General features: G+C 46.6%; 1 protein-coding gene across 1 annotated transcript in view; it reads left to right on the forward strand.

Moving 5' to 3' along the window:
- Positions 1–15660, forward strand: part of LOC144938121 (transmembrane channel-like protein 1) — a 91780-nt gene that overhangs the window by 64021 nt on the left and 12099 nt on the right. The window contains exons 15-18 of the mRNA XM_078865828.1: positions 723–790; positions 3998–4237; positions 5269–5394; positions 14776–14854. Coding sequence (XP_078721954.1) covers positions 723–790; positions 3998–4237; positions 5269–5394; positions 14776–14854 — 513 coding nt within the window. The remainder of the gene's footprint in view (positions 1–722; positions 791–3997; positions 4238–5268; positions 5395–14775; positions 14855–15660) is intronic.

Raw genomic sequence — 15660 nt, forward strand, 5'->3', positions numbered from 1 at the left:
GCCCCCGTCCACCGGTGGCCCCCCTCCAGTATCGTCCAGTCACGTGACAACAGGTCAGCCAGAGTATCATGCCCCAGAGTAACCCTGGCTGGCCGACGCTCTCTCTCGCTCCCTCACTGGGAGCCGGCACCGCACACTGCGAGCGGTGCCTTCGCGCTAACCAGCGTTCACCCAACCACCGCTAGTGTTGGTACCTGCAATGACAACATTACCGGCCATGACTTCGCGAGTCCCGGCACCACACAGTGCCAAGAACAGTCACTACAAACGTATCAAGATGCAGCATTGGGGGGGGAGGCTTTGAGATATGTGTCTTTTACACCACTACCACCACCAAGTGACAATGAAACAAACAAGAAAAAATGTTATTTATTAATTTAGCAGGTAAGCTGCACTGAGTCTGAAAACTCATTTTGGGAGGGCCCTGCATGTGGGCGTTTGGTTATATCTTAAAAGAAGTGTTTTACATGTGGCAGGAAAACGACTACCTGGAGAAAGCCAAACGATTGACAGGTGATGAATCTACTTGATCCACCAACTGTTGCCTCCAACGCGCTGATCTGCAGCTGTGCACCACTGTCCTTTGCACACATACAACACTGCACTCACGATTGTATAAATGCTGCATTTGAGTCATTCTCGTGGTCTCAGAGAAGACGGCGTTCAGCTTCAGTATCAAAACCTTGTGTCTGTGTGTGTGTTTACTAAATTTTCACACATAGCCCTCCTATGCAGAGTTCGACATCAGTGGGAATGTTCTGGGACTCATTTTCAACCAGGGCATGATCTGGTGAGTATCACACAGTACCCCTGCCTTAAAGCACTCCTGGGGATGGAGAACGTCGTCTTACAAACACGAGTCATAATGGGGGAACTTTTCGGTCCCAATATGAAATGTATCGATAACAAATTATGAAGAATCAATTCATACCCAAATGTGTAATGCACTGCAGGGTTTTCATTGGGTTCAGACGTGCAGCAAACCACACGTGCGGGGAGGCAGTCAGGGCTGGCACCAACAATTGTCCAAGCTCTGCGGCCCTACATTGGGATGTTTGGTCGAATCCAATAATGGCCGTTTATTCTTGAACAATTCTGCTTCCCATAAATGTACATTTTAACAGCAATTAGTTGACACCGACAAGATATGGTGCATTTATGCAACAGGGTTGCTTACGTGTATGTATATATGTATAAACACAAACATGTGGGGAGCGGTGGTGCAGCGCTTAGCGCGCCGTGCTACGAACCCGGAAACCCGGTCCTGGGCCTCCCCTAGGTCGACTCAGCCTCAAATGAGTACCTGGTGTGGTGTGTAAACATCGCCACTGCAGAGATAAATGCGGCCGGGTGTGCGTTTGGACACCCACCCTTTCATGTGCCGTGCCGGCCTTTATAGATGCTTGCAAAGAGCACTTGCCCCAACAGTCTGTTTAGGCTATATGGGGAATCTTTGTACTTGTATTTGTGTGCTCTTGCCCTAACAGTCTGTTCAAACTTTATGGGGGATCTTTGTCTATATACACACATGTGTTGTTCTTTTTTTATTTCTCATATCGCTACCCTGAAGAGCGGATTCTGCTTTAAATGTTCACGAGTTTAGTTTTCATCTGAAAACTTAATGCAGTATTTTGTTCGTGGAAACAGTACTGTTTTGTCTAGCTTATGCTTAGAAGGCCAAGTGGCCTGAAGTGGTTGTCAACCTTCTGGAATAGGAGCACGTGGAATTGCAAGTTTATGGAGACCTGCGCAGTCATTATAGATATCATATTCTGTGGGTCTTTCAGTAAAGCCACGTAGATAGAAAAATAATATCACGACGTTTCGATCGCAACACAAGCAATCGTCTTCAGGTGACGTCTTCAGGTAACGATGGCTTGTGTTGCGATCGAAACGTCGTGATATATATTGTTTTATCTACATGGCTTTACCGAAAGGCCCATAGAATATGTATTCCTGCGGTCACGAAAGCTTTAGGTATAGATATTATACTATTGATGTATATTGTCGTACAGTAGCGATTGGCAGAAATCCATTGATCTGTATTGATATGGGTGCTCATTTCGTGGATCTTGTAATACGCAACACACCACGGGGGTTAGACTTATAATCTACAAAAACGAATATTGTGTGGCGGATTTTGGGAGGAATTGGCCACGGGATTCTGTTAATCCACTGGGGAAGCACGGCATGTGACAAATTACTAAATTAATACTCTTTGGTTCTTCAGTTCCACTGCTGGTTCAGCAGTGGAACTGAAAAACCAAACTGCTGAACCAGCGAGAGAGCTGTTACAACAAGAGTTATTTGTGTGGCGATGGGCAAGCAAGCGGGGTGTGAGCTGGAAAGGAATTCCATCCCCGGACGGAAGCACGTCAGTTGTGTTAATGGGGGAGATTAGGGAAAGAGAGATTAGGGAGAGAGATTAGCATGAGATGAGCTTCCGTCGCCGCATCAGAGTATCATCCCCACATATGCGCACAACAGCAGTGTTAATGGGAGATTAGCACTATGTTGATGGGAGAGATTAGGCAGGGAGATTAGTAAGTTAATGTCATGTCTATGTATAACAAAAGCTGCAGCGCTGCCAACCGCGACTGTGAGGCAAAGCACGTTCACGCAAGAGAACCACCACAATGGTGGTCGCGCCAGTGAGACACAAAGCCCATCACACAGCCAGAACCATCGGTACATCGAGGCTAAGGGAGCAGAGGTGGCCATGTTAGTGAGACCCCAGCCCGTTAATGCAGAGGCACCTAACAGGGTAATGCAATTCAGAGAGTCGGAGATAATAGCCAAACGGCAGGGAAGAATAGAAGCACCACATCAAGTTACGACTTTGCTTGGTTAATAAATGTACTTCCAATGATTGCTCAGCTTTTACCCATCTTCTCGGTTGAAATTGTCTGTGTTTATATATCTGGATAGCTTCATGGACAAATCTTTGATGGTAGCCCGAAGGTTTGCAGAGTACCTTGGTCCGGAAAAAACAATATCGTGCGAGCCCACTGCGTTATAACAATGAACAGCGCCACTGCAGAGGTATTGGTTCTGCCGTGTTTCAAATCTTCCTTGTGTTCACGAACATGGTCCAAGACATGTCGTTTCGTTTCCCCAATGTAACTGCTGCCAAAGACACAACTTAGTTTGTAGACACCAGGGTATTGCATGTCAGGAATGACATCCTTCACAGATGGGATCAAATCATGGATTTTGTGTACTATATTGAATCGGACCTGGATCTTGTGTTTGTTTAAGATTTTGGAAATCTTTTTGGTTACACCTGCTATGTATGGCAAGCTGATGGTTTTGATTGGGTCCTCAGATGCTTGTCTCCCCATGGCTGGGGCTACAGCTTTGCGGATTGTGCGGTCTGAGTATCCATTCATCTTGAGGGCTTGGTGTACGTGCTCCAGTTCACTGGCTACGTGGCGCTGGTCGGAGATGTAGCGGGCCCTATGGTGTAGTGTTTTGATGAGGGAGTTCATCTGGGCTGTTCAAATAATCATGAACTTATAATGGTAAATTATAAGTTCATGATTATTTCTCTGACCTAAAGGGCCAAAATCTGCCACATGGGTCTATGATTAGGGATTTTTCTTTTACTTTGTAATCAGTCTAAAAAAATCCTTTTCCACAAAATAAATAGTGACAGCACAGCTAGTCTGGGCAATGTAAACCTAAATTATTAAAAAAATCACATCTTATATCCACTCTCCCTGCAGCTCCGCTCCTGCAGCTCCAAATTAGTGCTGCTCAATTATATGAATCACGTTTTGCATTGCTGTGAAGCATTTTCTCTTCACCTGCGATGTTCCGCAACCGATAACAACAGTTGCAAACTGCCAATAATCCTCGAATTACAGGGATTAATAGGTTATTGGAATTCTGCTTTGGTTTGAAATTAAATGATGATGCCACATTTGCTTGAGGAGAGATCGCATAACATACATCCACCTGCTCGCCAACACTGCCTTGCCACCCCACCCTACCCCAGGATGGGCTCTTTCTACGCGCCCTGCCTCCCAGCCATCAACGTGCTGCGACTTCTCGCCTCCATGTACCTGCAGTGCTGGGCCGTGATGAGCAGCAATGTCCCGCATGAGCGTGTCTTCAAGGCCTCTCGTTCCAACAACTTCTACATGGCCATTCTCCTCTTCATCCTCTTCCTCAGCCTGCTGCCCACAGCGTACACCATCGTGTCCCTGCCGCCCTCATTCGACTGCGGTCCCTTTAGGTGCGTGGGCGATGCTCCCACGACTTGTTCTGGCCAACCACTCAACCGTTCCCCAGCATCGACAGGAGGACACGGCGCTCAAGTTACAGTGCTACACAAAGGCTGGACCAATCTTCTTAACGTCCATAAATTAATACTCAGGGTAAAATCAAAGTGATTTCCTGGGAGGCCACGGTGGGGCAGGTAAGTGGCTCTCTACCTCGTCGACAGTCCCTCGGGGTTCGAGGATGACATCCATCAGATTTGGAGGTGGCTCTTGAGATGGCATGCGGTCCCAGATGGAGTGGCATCCGCAGTGCCGGGTTAGCATCCTTTTCCTTTCTTTTTTGGCGGCGATCCGCTTCGCCATTGTGACGTTGGGTCTCGAAATGGGTTGCATCCCGATGGATATGGCCGATGTTTCCGCGCTTCATCAGGGAGGACTTGAGGGTATCGTTGAACCATAGGCTCTTTACCGGTCCCATATACAGGCCTGAAAATGGGGTTTCCTGCTAAAATTATCAATGAAGCATTGATGCTCCTATTTACAGTGGTGGAAAAATCCACATTCCTATGGGTGGAGACGAGTCTTTTGATAACACACTCACTTTTGACTTCCCCACAATGTGGCACTCATTTTATTAACCCCAGAGCATTGATGGGATGAGTCAATCCCCAACCAGGCTTTGTAGTCGCAACCTTTCGATTGTGAGCTGTTGGCTCTACCATTGAGACACCGGGCCGGATTGGCCAAGACATAATTTCTTAGTAAATGGATGAAATTGTTTTAGTATATGGACACACATAGGATATAACCTTTAATTATGTACTTTACATGACAGGGGCTGCTACAATCTATTCTGCAGACAGAGTAGTGGCATTACATTTTGTTAATTTTGTGCTTACATCTACGTAGAGAGCTTATTCCCTGCCAGCGATTGCGTGTGCATTGTACGTACATTACTGAAAATAACAAACCGTGAATGAGTTTGGATCAATCATTGCAAACCCCTCCCAATCCAAACCCCTACCTGTTGACCCTGTGACCCCAGTGGAAAAACGCGCATGTACGAGGTCATCCAGGAGACCATTGAAGCCGACTTCCCAGCCTGGTTCAGCACCGTGTTCAGCTACGCGGCCAACCCGGGCCTCATCCTGCCGCTCATCCTCCTCATGGTGTACGCACCACACGCCACTCCACAGCGCCGCACCACAGTGCTGCATCACAGTGCTGCAATTTTCATCTCGAATCCCAGATGCATTCCCTTTGCCATCGGCCAGACGAGCATATTTGTGGCGGGTAGCGTTTGTCACAAAACAAATGTCCCATTGCTTTGTACAATACAAAACAATAGAATGATAAAACGATAATGAATGTCACAAGACGGACAATGTAATCTAGAAAACAATCGATTTATAAAGGCCAGTTAATAACAATGAGTTTTGAGATGAGATTTTAAAATACCAATTGGTATCCGAGTCTCAAAGCTTTAGATAAATCATTCCACAATCTTGGAGCAGAGGAAAAGAATGGCCTGTCACCCATGTGCACAATGAAAGCACCTGCATTACTAAGTGAGTACACGTGCTGTGAGCGATCCGAATGTCTTCAGATTGAAGTTCCCATAGGCTTTCCCTCTAATAATAATAATGCAATTTATAACGCGAGCAAATTTATGGACATAACAGCCGCAACTCAGAGGCGCGGAGCCAAGCTCAGAGTCGCTCGAAAGCATGGTTATAGAGGTGAGTTTTTAAGTGTCTCTTGAAGGAGACGATTGAGGTGATGCTGCGAATGTGCAGAGGGATAATGTTCCAGACTGTTGGGGCTGCCACCGAGAAGTGGCACATAGACATGACCATCCTGGATCTTGGTATCAAGAGGAGGTCGTGAGTCGCGCTGCGCAGGCATCTGCCATGTGCTGAGCTGCAAGTCGTCAATAATGGAGAAAGGTACGGCAGGCAGGCAGATGTGAAGGCATGGTGGCAGAGGCAGGCGATCTTGTATATGACCCTACTGGCAATGGGTAGCCAGTTAAGGGCACGGAGACAAGAAAGTGAGTCGAGACGGGGATAAGTGCGGCCAATGACGATGCGTGCTAGGTTGTTTTGTAGTCTTTGAAGTTTTTTTAGGTTGCCAGTGGAGGTCCGGACTCGGCCGGAGTTGCAATAGTCGAGGCGAGACCCAACTATGCAACATGCCAATGTTTTGGCAATTTAAGTGGAGATGAGAGGACATAGGTGTCTGAAAGCCTTCAGGTGAAAATTACATGAACTGATGATATGATTGGTTTGACGGTCGAAGGAAAAAGTTGAATCTAGGATGACACCGAGGTAGCTGAAGTGATCGGTGAACTAGATGCTGTGATCAAAGATTTGTATTGTGTTGGGAGTGCTGATGAGTTGATACGTTGCTTAGTACCTAACATGATGGCCACTGACTTTTTCGGATTAAGGGCTAGGTTGTGTGCAGTGAACGACTGTTGCAAGGTGGTGGTACATTCTGAGAGCCTCTCGAATCCAGATGCATTGCTAGAATAGATAGCTGTGAATATAATAGTGTCATCCGCGTATGAGTAGTGCTTAACACCGAAGCTTGCGATGAGCCGGCCGATCCGGGAAGTGTAGGCTGTGAAGAGCAGGGGACCTAGGATGGAGCCCTGGGGAACCCCGCATAATGCTTTTGTTTCAGGCAATGTAGACGTGCCCACCCTGACTGAAGATTGCCGGTCAGTAAGGTACGGAACTATCGAGCACTCTAGTGAGTGCTGTTTCTGTGGAGTAGTTTTGACGGTAAGCTGACTGGAAGCAGCAGTAGTTTGGGGAGGAAGTGATGTGCGGTTTTAGCTGGGCGAGGGCTAGTCGTTCAAGGAGTTTAGAGAGGTTTGAGAGATTAGTGATGGGACGATAACTAGATGGGTCATCCTGGTCGAGACTTAGTTTCTTTAACAAGGGGAAACCAGGCCAAATTTGAGGTTGGACGGAAAACACCCCATAGAGAATGAGGCATTTGCGATGTTCCTGATCATGATGGCGAGTTCCGGACCACATTGCTTGAACAAGGAAGCTGGGAGTACGTTGAGTGGAGATTACTTCAATTGAAGTGATTCAATTAAAGAGAAAACGTATTTGTAAACACCGGCTTGAGCATAGTTAGAAAGGTGTCTGGGTGAATGCTTACAATTTCAGAAAACTGGAGCGGTGTACAATGGTGCGATGTGTGGGTAGACGTGCAGGAGTTTGTGATGGTGATCAGCTTGTTGGTGAAGTAAGTATTAAAAGAGGTGGCAAGTTTCAGTGAGGCCGGGGGATCGCTAAGGTGAGGCACCATGGTGCTACCAGGATGTAGAAGATCCTTGAGGGTTTTCCATAAAATGCGCGGTTTTCTGGTTGCTGTTTTGATGCATTCTTCAATGCAGGAGGAACGTGAGACAAGGATACGTTTGTTAGTTTTCCTGCAGGCAACTCTGTAGGCAAGTCGATCAGCAGGTAGACCACTGCAGGACGCGATACTTTCAAGGCGCCTCCTGGTTTGCTTATCCAGTGAGTGTCGTGGGAAGACTGCCTAGCGGTTCGTGATTTTAATGGAGCCAGTTTGTCCAGCGGCGCCCTCATGTCAGCTTCTAGTTGGAGAGCGCAGACGGTTGGATCCGATGATGGGGATAACATTGCAGGCGAATTTGCGAGGAGGTGGTGTAAAGCAGAAAACTCGATACCCTTGAAATTACGGGAGTGGCGGGTGAATTTGATGGTGATTGGCTTGGGAATTTGAAGGGAAAAAAGTATGAGGCGGTGGTCGGAGTAACCAGTTTGGAAATCTCCCAGTGCAATGATGCGTCGATGCTGGTCAGGTTCCAGAACCAGGTCGCGCATGCTCTCAACATTTGTTGAGGAAGCTCTGGTGGGGCCTGAGTTTGTGATGACTAGGTTATGGCAGGCCAAGGTTGACTCAAGGTGACTATCAATGGAGGCAGGGGTATTGCCGGGGCAATTAAAGTATCCTGTAAGCACGAGCCTGTGAGATGGGTTAGGAATGAGGTAAAGGAATTCCGAAAGCTTGTTTAAGAAGGTAGTGATGCTGCCATCTGGAGGGCGATAGATGGAAATGATGGAAAAGCACTCGTTAGTAGTGAGGGATACGGACTGGACCTCGAAGGTGGCAGGAGCCATCAGTAGATAGAGCTCTTTAATTTTCAACTGTGCATTGTAAACGACCGCTAAGCCACCATCCCGCTGGTTAGTTGCGTGAGGTTTATGAAGAACCTTGTATCCCGAGGGCACGACTTCCAGAAAGATGGCTGGCGGGGAGTCTTGCCTGCACCAGGTCTCAATAATGAGCAAAAGGGTCGATGTGGTGGTCCGAGATGGTATCGTGAACCAGGGCTGATTTGTTGGTAATGGAGCCTGAGTTGAGTAGGCCGAGGCGGATGTGTGAAGGTGGATGTGAAGATCTGTAGTGGCGAGGCGTCGAGAGATTTGAGGAGATGGCTGGTTGAATGTTGACCTGTGAACAGCGGCCCCTACCACCTCTGCAACCACGGTGCCGATGCAGTCTCTGACATTTACCTCGAAGAAGCCCGAGGCCAGAGAGCGCCCTCAGGAGCGCGGGTTCCAGGTGCAGGTGATGAAGATATGGTGCATGTCGAAGCCCTATTATATCAGCCCATTCTGTACCAATGGTAGCAACAAGTCGAGGTAGCGTTGTCCAAGCTCCGTGCCGTCAGCAAGCACTTCCCCATACGTAGCGGATGCATACACGTCCGTGTAAACACTCGTTGAGCGCGTACACGGGGGGACACAACCACGCAGGTGGGGTATACAATGGAGCAGCCAGAAGAACACGAGGTCCAGTGGATTGGCTGACCACACGCTGTGCTCCAGCTCGCTGATGATACAGCAGGGTGGACGAACTTCGCAGAGCTCCCGTTCACTGGTGGTGCTGGGTAGCAGGCAAACCAACTCTCTCGTGTTGAGGAGAGGACAGTCTGCTTCACGTTCCCACTCGCTGATGGTGTTGAACAGTGGATGGAGCACGTCGAGCTCCCACTTGCTGGCGATGCTGGGGCACGCCAAGCTCCCACTCACTGATAGTGCCGGAAGAGGTGCCTTGTGAGGACGTTGCTGGCAGGAACCGGACCCAGGGCGGCTGTTAAGCCGCACTGCTTGAACAATGCAGCCAGCGTCCTCCAACCTCGTGAGTCGGAGCAGCAGGCCTCGTTTACCCGCACTGCCCCTCAGCTGTGCGATGCGGCAGTTAAGCCGGGTTGTGTGACACTGCAGCAGCCGGCATTTCCAGCTGTTGTAGCGCCGCGAGGCGTATGCAGTGAATGCAAAGGCAGGCGGGGTTGGAGGCAGGGATCTGCCACCACCCAGAACTCGGGCGACGCCAAAGTAATAATGAAAATAATCAAACGAAATAAATAATAAGAAAAATGTAGTGGAAGATGAAAGTAAGAAGAGTGGTGGTTAATGAAGAAGGACGTGGGTAAAGTCACGTATAAAGATAAAATAATACATTTAAATTAAATACTAGCATACGACGTTTCGATTGCAACACAAGCAATCATCATCAGGTATAAATTAAATAGAAACACAAATCTAGTATACTTAGAAATGTAATGTAATACAACAGAGAGTCGGATAACATAACAGTCAACACCCTATCTGGTTGATTACGTTCTTCCTGAGAATGCTAAATTTGAGAGAGAGATTAAAGACAGAACCAGAAACATAGACAGACATATAAGCAGACAGATATCACAGAGATGCATAGAGAGAGAGCAAACATGTGAAGTATTGGAATGGCGGCAGGAAACCACTTGACGGGTAGCACACTTTTTATTAAACCTTGACTTGTCACGATACAACGTGTGGTCACTATTCCTCTGACTACACACACTTCACTTGACACGTGTGGTCACTATTCCTCTGACTACACACACTTCACTTGACACGTGTAGTTACTATGCCTCTGACTACACACACTTCACTTGACACGTGTAGTTACTATGGCTCACACTGCATGCTCACACTGCACTCCGCCCCGTAACGTCCGTGGAGCCTACAGGCCCACCCCAGCTTGGGCGTGGGCCACAACCTCTGAGTCCCAAGGGCCGGCCCTCTCACGGACACTCGGCCCCGGGTTCCAGGGTTCCGCCTCTGGGTCACACAGAGCCCCGGCCCCTACAGGACAGCGGGACTAGGTACCGCAGGGCCCTATCTCTTCCTCCTCCGTCTTCAGTCTTCGCTGGTCACTCGCTCCCCGTGCGCCTGTGCGCACCACCTTATATAGCCCCCGCTCACGGGAGACGGAGCGTATGCGGACCTCGACGTGAGCATCCCCCTTAGTTGACCAATCCCCGCGCGCTTGCCCCAGGATCCCATCGCTGTCAGCGCGCGTCACTGATACCCAACCAATCACTGCCTCATAACCCCCGACCCCGCGCTGACCCCTGATCCTTCACCGTCAGCGCGCGTCACCAACACACACAGCCAATCACTACGCGCTGGCACACGATCCCTACCCCAGCGCGTATCACCACTACACATGTAATACAACAGAGAGTCGGATAACATAACAGTCAACACCCTATCTGGTTGATTACGTTCTTCCTGAGAATGCTAAATTTTAGAGAGAGATTAAACACAGAACCAGAAACATAGACAGACATATAAGCAGACAGATATCACAGAGATACATAGAGAGAGAGCCTATGTTTGCTCTCTCTCTATGCATCTCTGTGATATCTGTCTGCTTATGTGTCTGTCTATGTTTCTGGTTCTGTGTTTAATCTCTCTCTCAAATTTAGCATTCTCAGGAAGAACGTAATCAACCAGATAGGGTGTTGACTGTTATGTTATCCGACTCTCTGTTGTATTACATTACATTTCTAAGTATACTAGATTTGTGTTTCTATTTAATTTATACCTGATGATGATTGCTTGTGTTGCAATCGAAACGTCGTATGCTAGTATTTCATTTAAATTTATTATTTTATCTTTATACGTGACTTTACCGAAAGAACCAAAGTATAATTCCCATATTTCAAGCGCAATGATGAAATTTCATCACCATAATGCTGCCCTACTGTGAAGTCTATTTATTTTACATTCATGCTGCTTTTACCAGCTTACATTTTCTTTGCAAAAGGTAAGCGTTATGAGAATTGTTTCATTTTTTGGGTTGCATTTCCCTCAAAATGGATGGCTTGTTATTGAACTACAAGTCTTTTGTTTATACATCACGTGGCTTGAAATAAGATCTTATTCTGCTTTAGTTCCCTTCTGTTGTCTTCGAGAGACAATGGGGCCAAGTGAAATACATCTGCTTGTTCCTGTCTTGCACCACCAGCCTCACGGCTTTGCTTTCATGTGATGGTCACGTTTTATCAACTCTCAGAGTTGATGGCCTAAACTACGACATGAGTGTAGGAGGGGTAAAGCAGCTCGGTTTGATCATACAGTGAGGGAAAACAGTATTTGATCCCCTGCTGATTTTGTACGTTTACCCACTGACAAAGAAATGATCAGTCTATAATTTTAATGGTAGGTTTATTTGAACAGTGAGAGACAGAATAACAACAACAAAATCCAGAAAAACGCATGTCAAAAATGTTATAAATTGATTTGCATTTTAATGAGGGAAATAAGTATTTGACCCCTCTGCAAAACAAGACTTAGTACTTGGTGGCAAAACCCTTGTTGGCAATCACAGAGGTCAGACGTTTCTTGCAGTTGGCCACCAGGTTTGCACACATCTCAGGAGGGATTTTGTCCCACTCCTCTTTGCAGATCTTCTCCAAGTCATTAAGGTTTCGAGGCTGACGTTTGGCAACTCGAACCTTCAGCTCCCTCCACAGATTTTCAATGGGATTAAGGTCTGGAGACTGGCTAGGCCACTCCAGGACCTTAATGTGCTTCTTCTTGAGCCACTCCTTTGTTGCCTTGGCCGTGTGTTTTGGGTCATTGTCATGCTGGAATACCCATCCACGACCCACTTTCAATGCCCTGGCTGAGGGAAGGAGGTTCTCACCCAAGATTTGACGGTACATGGCCCCGTCCATCGTCCCTTTGATGCGGTGAAGTTGTCCTGTCCCCTTAGCAGAAAAACACCCCCAAAGCATAATGTTTCCACCTCCATGTTTGACGGTGGGGATGGTGTTCTTGGGGTCATAGGCAGCATTCCTCCTCCTCCAAACACGGCGAGTTGAGTTGATCCCAAAGAGCTTCATTTTGGTCTCATCTGACCACAACACTTTCACCCAGTTGTCCTCTGAATCATTCAGATGTTCACTGGCAAACTTCAGATGGGCATGTATATGTGCTTTCTTGAGCAGGGGCACCTTGCGGGCGCTGCAGGATTTCAGTCCTTCACGGCGTAGTGTGTTACCAACTGTTTTCTTGGTGTCTATGGTCCCAGCTGCCTTGAGATCATTGACAAGATCCTCCCGTGTAGTTCTGGGCTGATTTTTCACCATTCTCATGATCATTGCAACTCCACGAGGTGAGATCTTGCATGGAGCCCCAGGCCGAGGGAGATTGACAGTTCTTATTGTTTCTTCCATTTGCGAATAATCGCACCAACTGTTGTCACCTTCCTCCCAAAGCTGCTTGGCGATGGTCTTGTAGCCCATTCCAGCCTTGTGTAGGTCTACAATCTTGTCCCTGACATCCTTGGATAGCTCTTTGGTCTTGGCCATGGTGGAGAGTTTGGAATCTGATTGATTGATTGCTTCTGTGAACAGGTGTCTTTTATTCAGGTAACAAGCTGAGATTAGGAGCACTCCCTTTAAGAGTATGCTCCTAATCTCAGCTCGTTACCTGTATAAAAGACACCTGGGAGCCAGAAATCTTTCTGATTGAGAGGGGGTCAAATACATATTTCCCTCATTAAAATACAAATCAATTTATAACATTTTTGACATGCGTTTTTCTGGATTTTTTGTTGTTATTCTGTCTCTCACTGTTCAAATAAACCTACCATTAAAATTATAGTCTGATAATTTCTTTGTCAGTGGGCAAACGTACAAAATCAGCAGGGGATCAAATACTTCTATCCCTCACTGTATCAGCACCTCGATATGTTGTTTCTCACATCCCTTTTGTCATAATGATGATGAACCCATCACTTTGAGGTTTTCATTCACAGTTATTATTTTGATGCTTGTTTACACATAAAATACTCTTTTTGAGGAGGATCCTGCCATTTTTTCGCAGTCGGGGACAACGTTGCTGCGTGTAATCCCAATTGAGTAATTTGCAGGTCACTTTTCAGCATTGGGATGTTTGGCAAATACTAGTTCTATCGCATGTCATTTTTTGTTGTCATGCATAACAGGGAAATGACATGCAAACCACACACAAATTCGCCCGAGTTGGGAATCGAACTCGGGACCTTCATGCTGTAAGCCACAAGTACTACCACTGGACTATCGTGTCGCCATTCATTAAACTATTCCTGAAAGTGTATAGGATGCTGGAAACAAGGTCTCTTGGAGTTAAATCCCAGAGAGTAGTTCCTTAATCTCCGAGATTGATGTCTCTGCACCCACTGCATATCACAATGTGCTGGTAATACAGTATAAGTCTAATTTGCATCAAACAGAAACAAATTATATTAGTCCCTCGGTTAACAGTGACATCGATTAACCTTTTTTCGGTTAACGTTTCGCCTCCCATAGTGACCCCATGGTTTCGACGAACACTAACATTCTGACTGGTAATGTGTTTATGTTATGCACGCGAGCACCAATTTCGGGCAATCTGACTGCTAGTAAGTGGGGCTGAGCCATGGCCTCAGCCAATCAGCGACGCCCATTCATGAGCGTTTAGACCTTGACTGCCTTTGTTCATACAACGCTTTCTGTTTTGGTGGTGGAAACAGCTCTCCTGCAGACTCAATGATTTTTTACTTATTTTTCAACTTATAAGTGAATTCGATTAACATTTATTTCGGTTAACAGTTTTCGTGGAACGGATTTAAAACGTTAACCGAGGGATGACGCTATAATCTTAATTCAAAACTCTACCCTCTTTAGCCCCAGAGGAACTGTTGTATCAACTTACGTGTAAAATGTTTAAATCTTGACTTAAAGCGTTCGTGACTGCAGAAATTCATACTCTTTGGGTCTTTTGGTAAAGTCATGTAGACAGAAAAATAATAAAATAAAATAAAATCACGACGTTTCGATCGCAACACAAGCATTCGTCTTCAGGTGAAAAAATACAGCAAGCGGACTGCTGAGGCAGGAAGAAATATAGCGCTATATTTCTTCCTGCCTCAGCAGCGCTATATTTCTTCCTGCCTCAGCAGTCCGCCTGCTGTATTTTTTCACCTGAAGACGATTGCTTGTTGCGATCGAAACATCGTGATTTTTTACTATTTTAACATTTTTCTATCTACGTGACTTCACCGAAAAACCCAAAGAGTATGAGATGTTTAAGTTAGAGTGCTCATGTATAGCCCGTGTGTAACATGGGTCGAACTGTAGCAAAATACCAGAGAGGAAATGTGCTGTGCCGTTTGTGATGGCCTGTTCCCTTTGCCCTGCGCCCATCAGGCTAGCCCTGTACTATTTACAGGCAGTGTCTCAATCTTACAAAGATGCAAACCTGGAGCTCAAGAAGAAACTTCAAATGGTACGGACTCTGCACGTTTGGCAATACATCACAACTTTCTAAGTGCCATCGCGTTCCTGATTTCTTCAAACTTCGATTCAAGCACATGCAAAGCACTGGGAATCCATAATTCCCCATGAGCTACCACTATCCTCTTGGCTTGAAATTCAATTACATAATGCCACGAGCATGATTATTTTGCCCGGTGCTCCCACAAGCCAGGGATCGATATAAAAGCATAGGTTTCAGGCTGTTGAGACTATAATGGGTTGGGGGCTTGTAATCCATTTCCAGAACTGGAAGGCCTACAGCAAATCCAATCTAGTCAAAAATAATCGAAAACTGAAGATGTCGAAAATCCCCTGGTTTAATGCAATAATTATCTCACGTCCCAAGAACTTTCCTTGCTCTATTATTTCTTACACTGTCTGTTTTAACATGTTTGAGCACAAGCCCAAAGGCAATGTTTTTTATAAAATAATTTGGGAAAGGAAACGATGGGAGGGAAATCCGAAGTCGGGGATTGTGAGAGAAGAAAACGCAGAAAGAGAAGTGTAGTGAGCCGGTGGGTGAATTAGTGAGCTGTTGCGATCTTCAGTGTGGTGGAAGAAGAGTGTGGGTGAGATAAAACGGTGAGTCTCAACATGGGCAGAGAAATCAATGAGTGAAAGGGAATTGATTTGAACGACCACCGGGTGGTGGATGTAAGGCCAGGTGGCTCGGTAGTGAGTGAACGGTTCGCAATTGAAAAGTGGCGAGTTCAAATCCCGGTTGGGGGGGTTGATTTTGCCCGTCATAAATGAGTCCTTTGGAGAGAGTGGCCCCCA

Source organism: Lampetra fluviatilis, chromosome 21 (assembly GCF_964198595.1).
Source record: "Lampetra fluviatilis chromosome 21, kcLamFluv1.1, whole genome shotgun sequence".
NCBI classification, from domain to species: Eukaryota; Metazoa; Chordata; class Hyperoartia; order Petromyzontiformes; family Petromyzontidae; genus Lampetra; species Lampetra fluviatilis.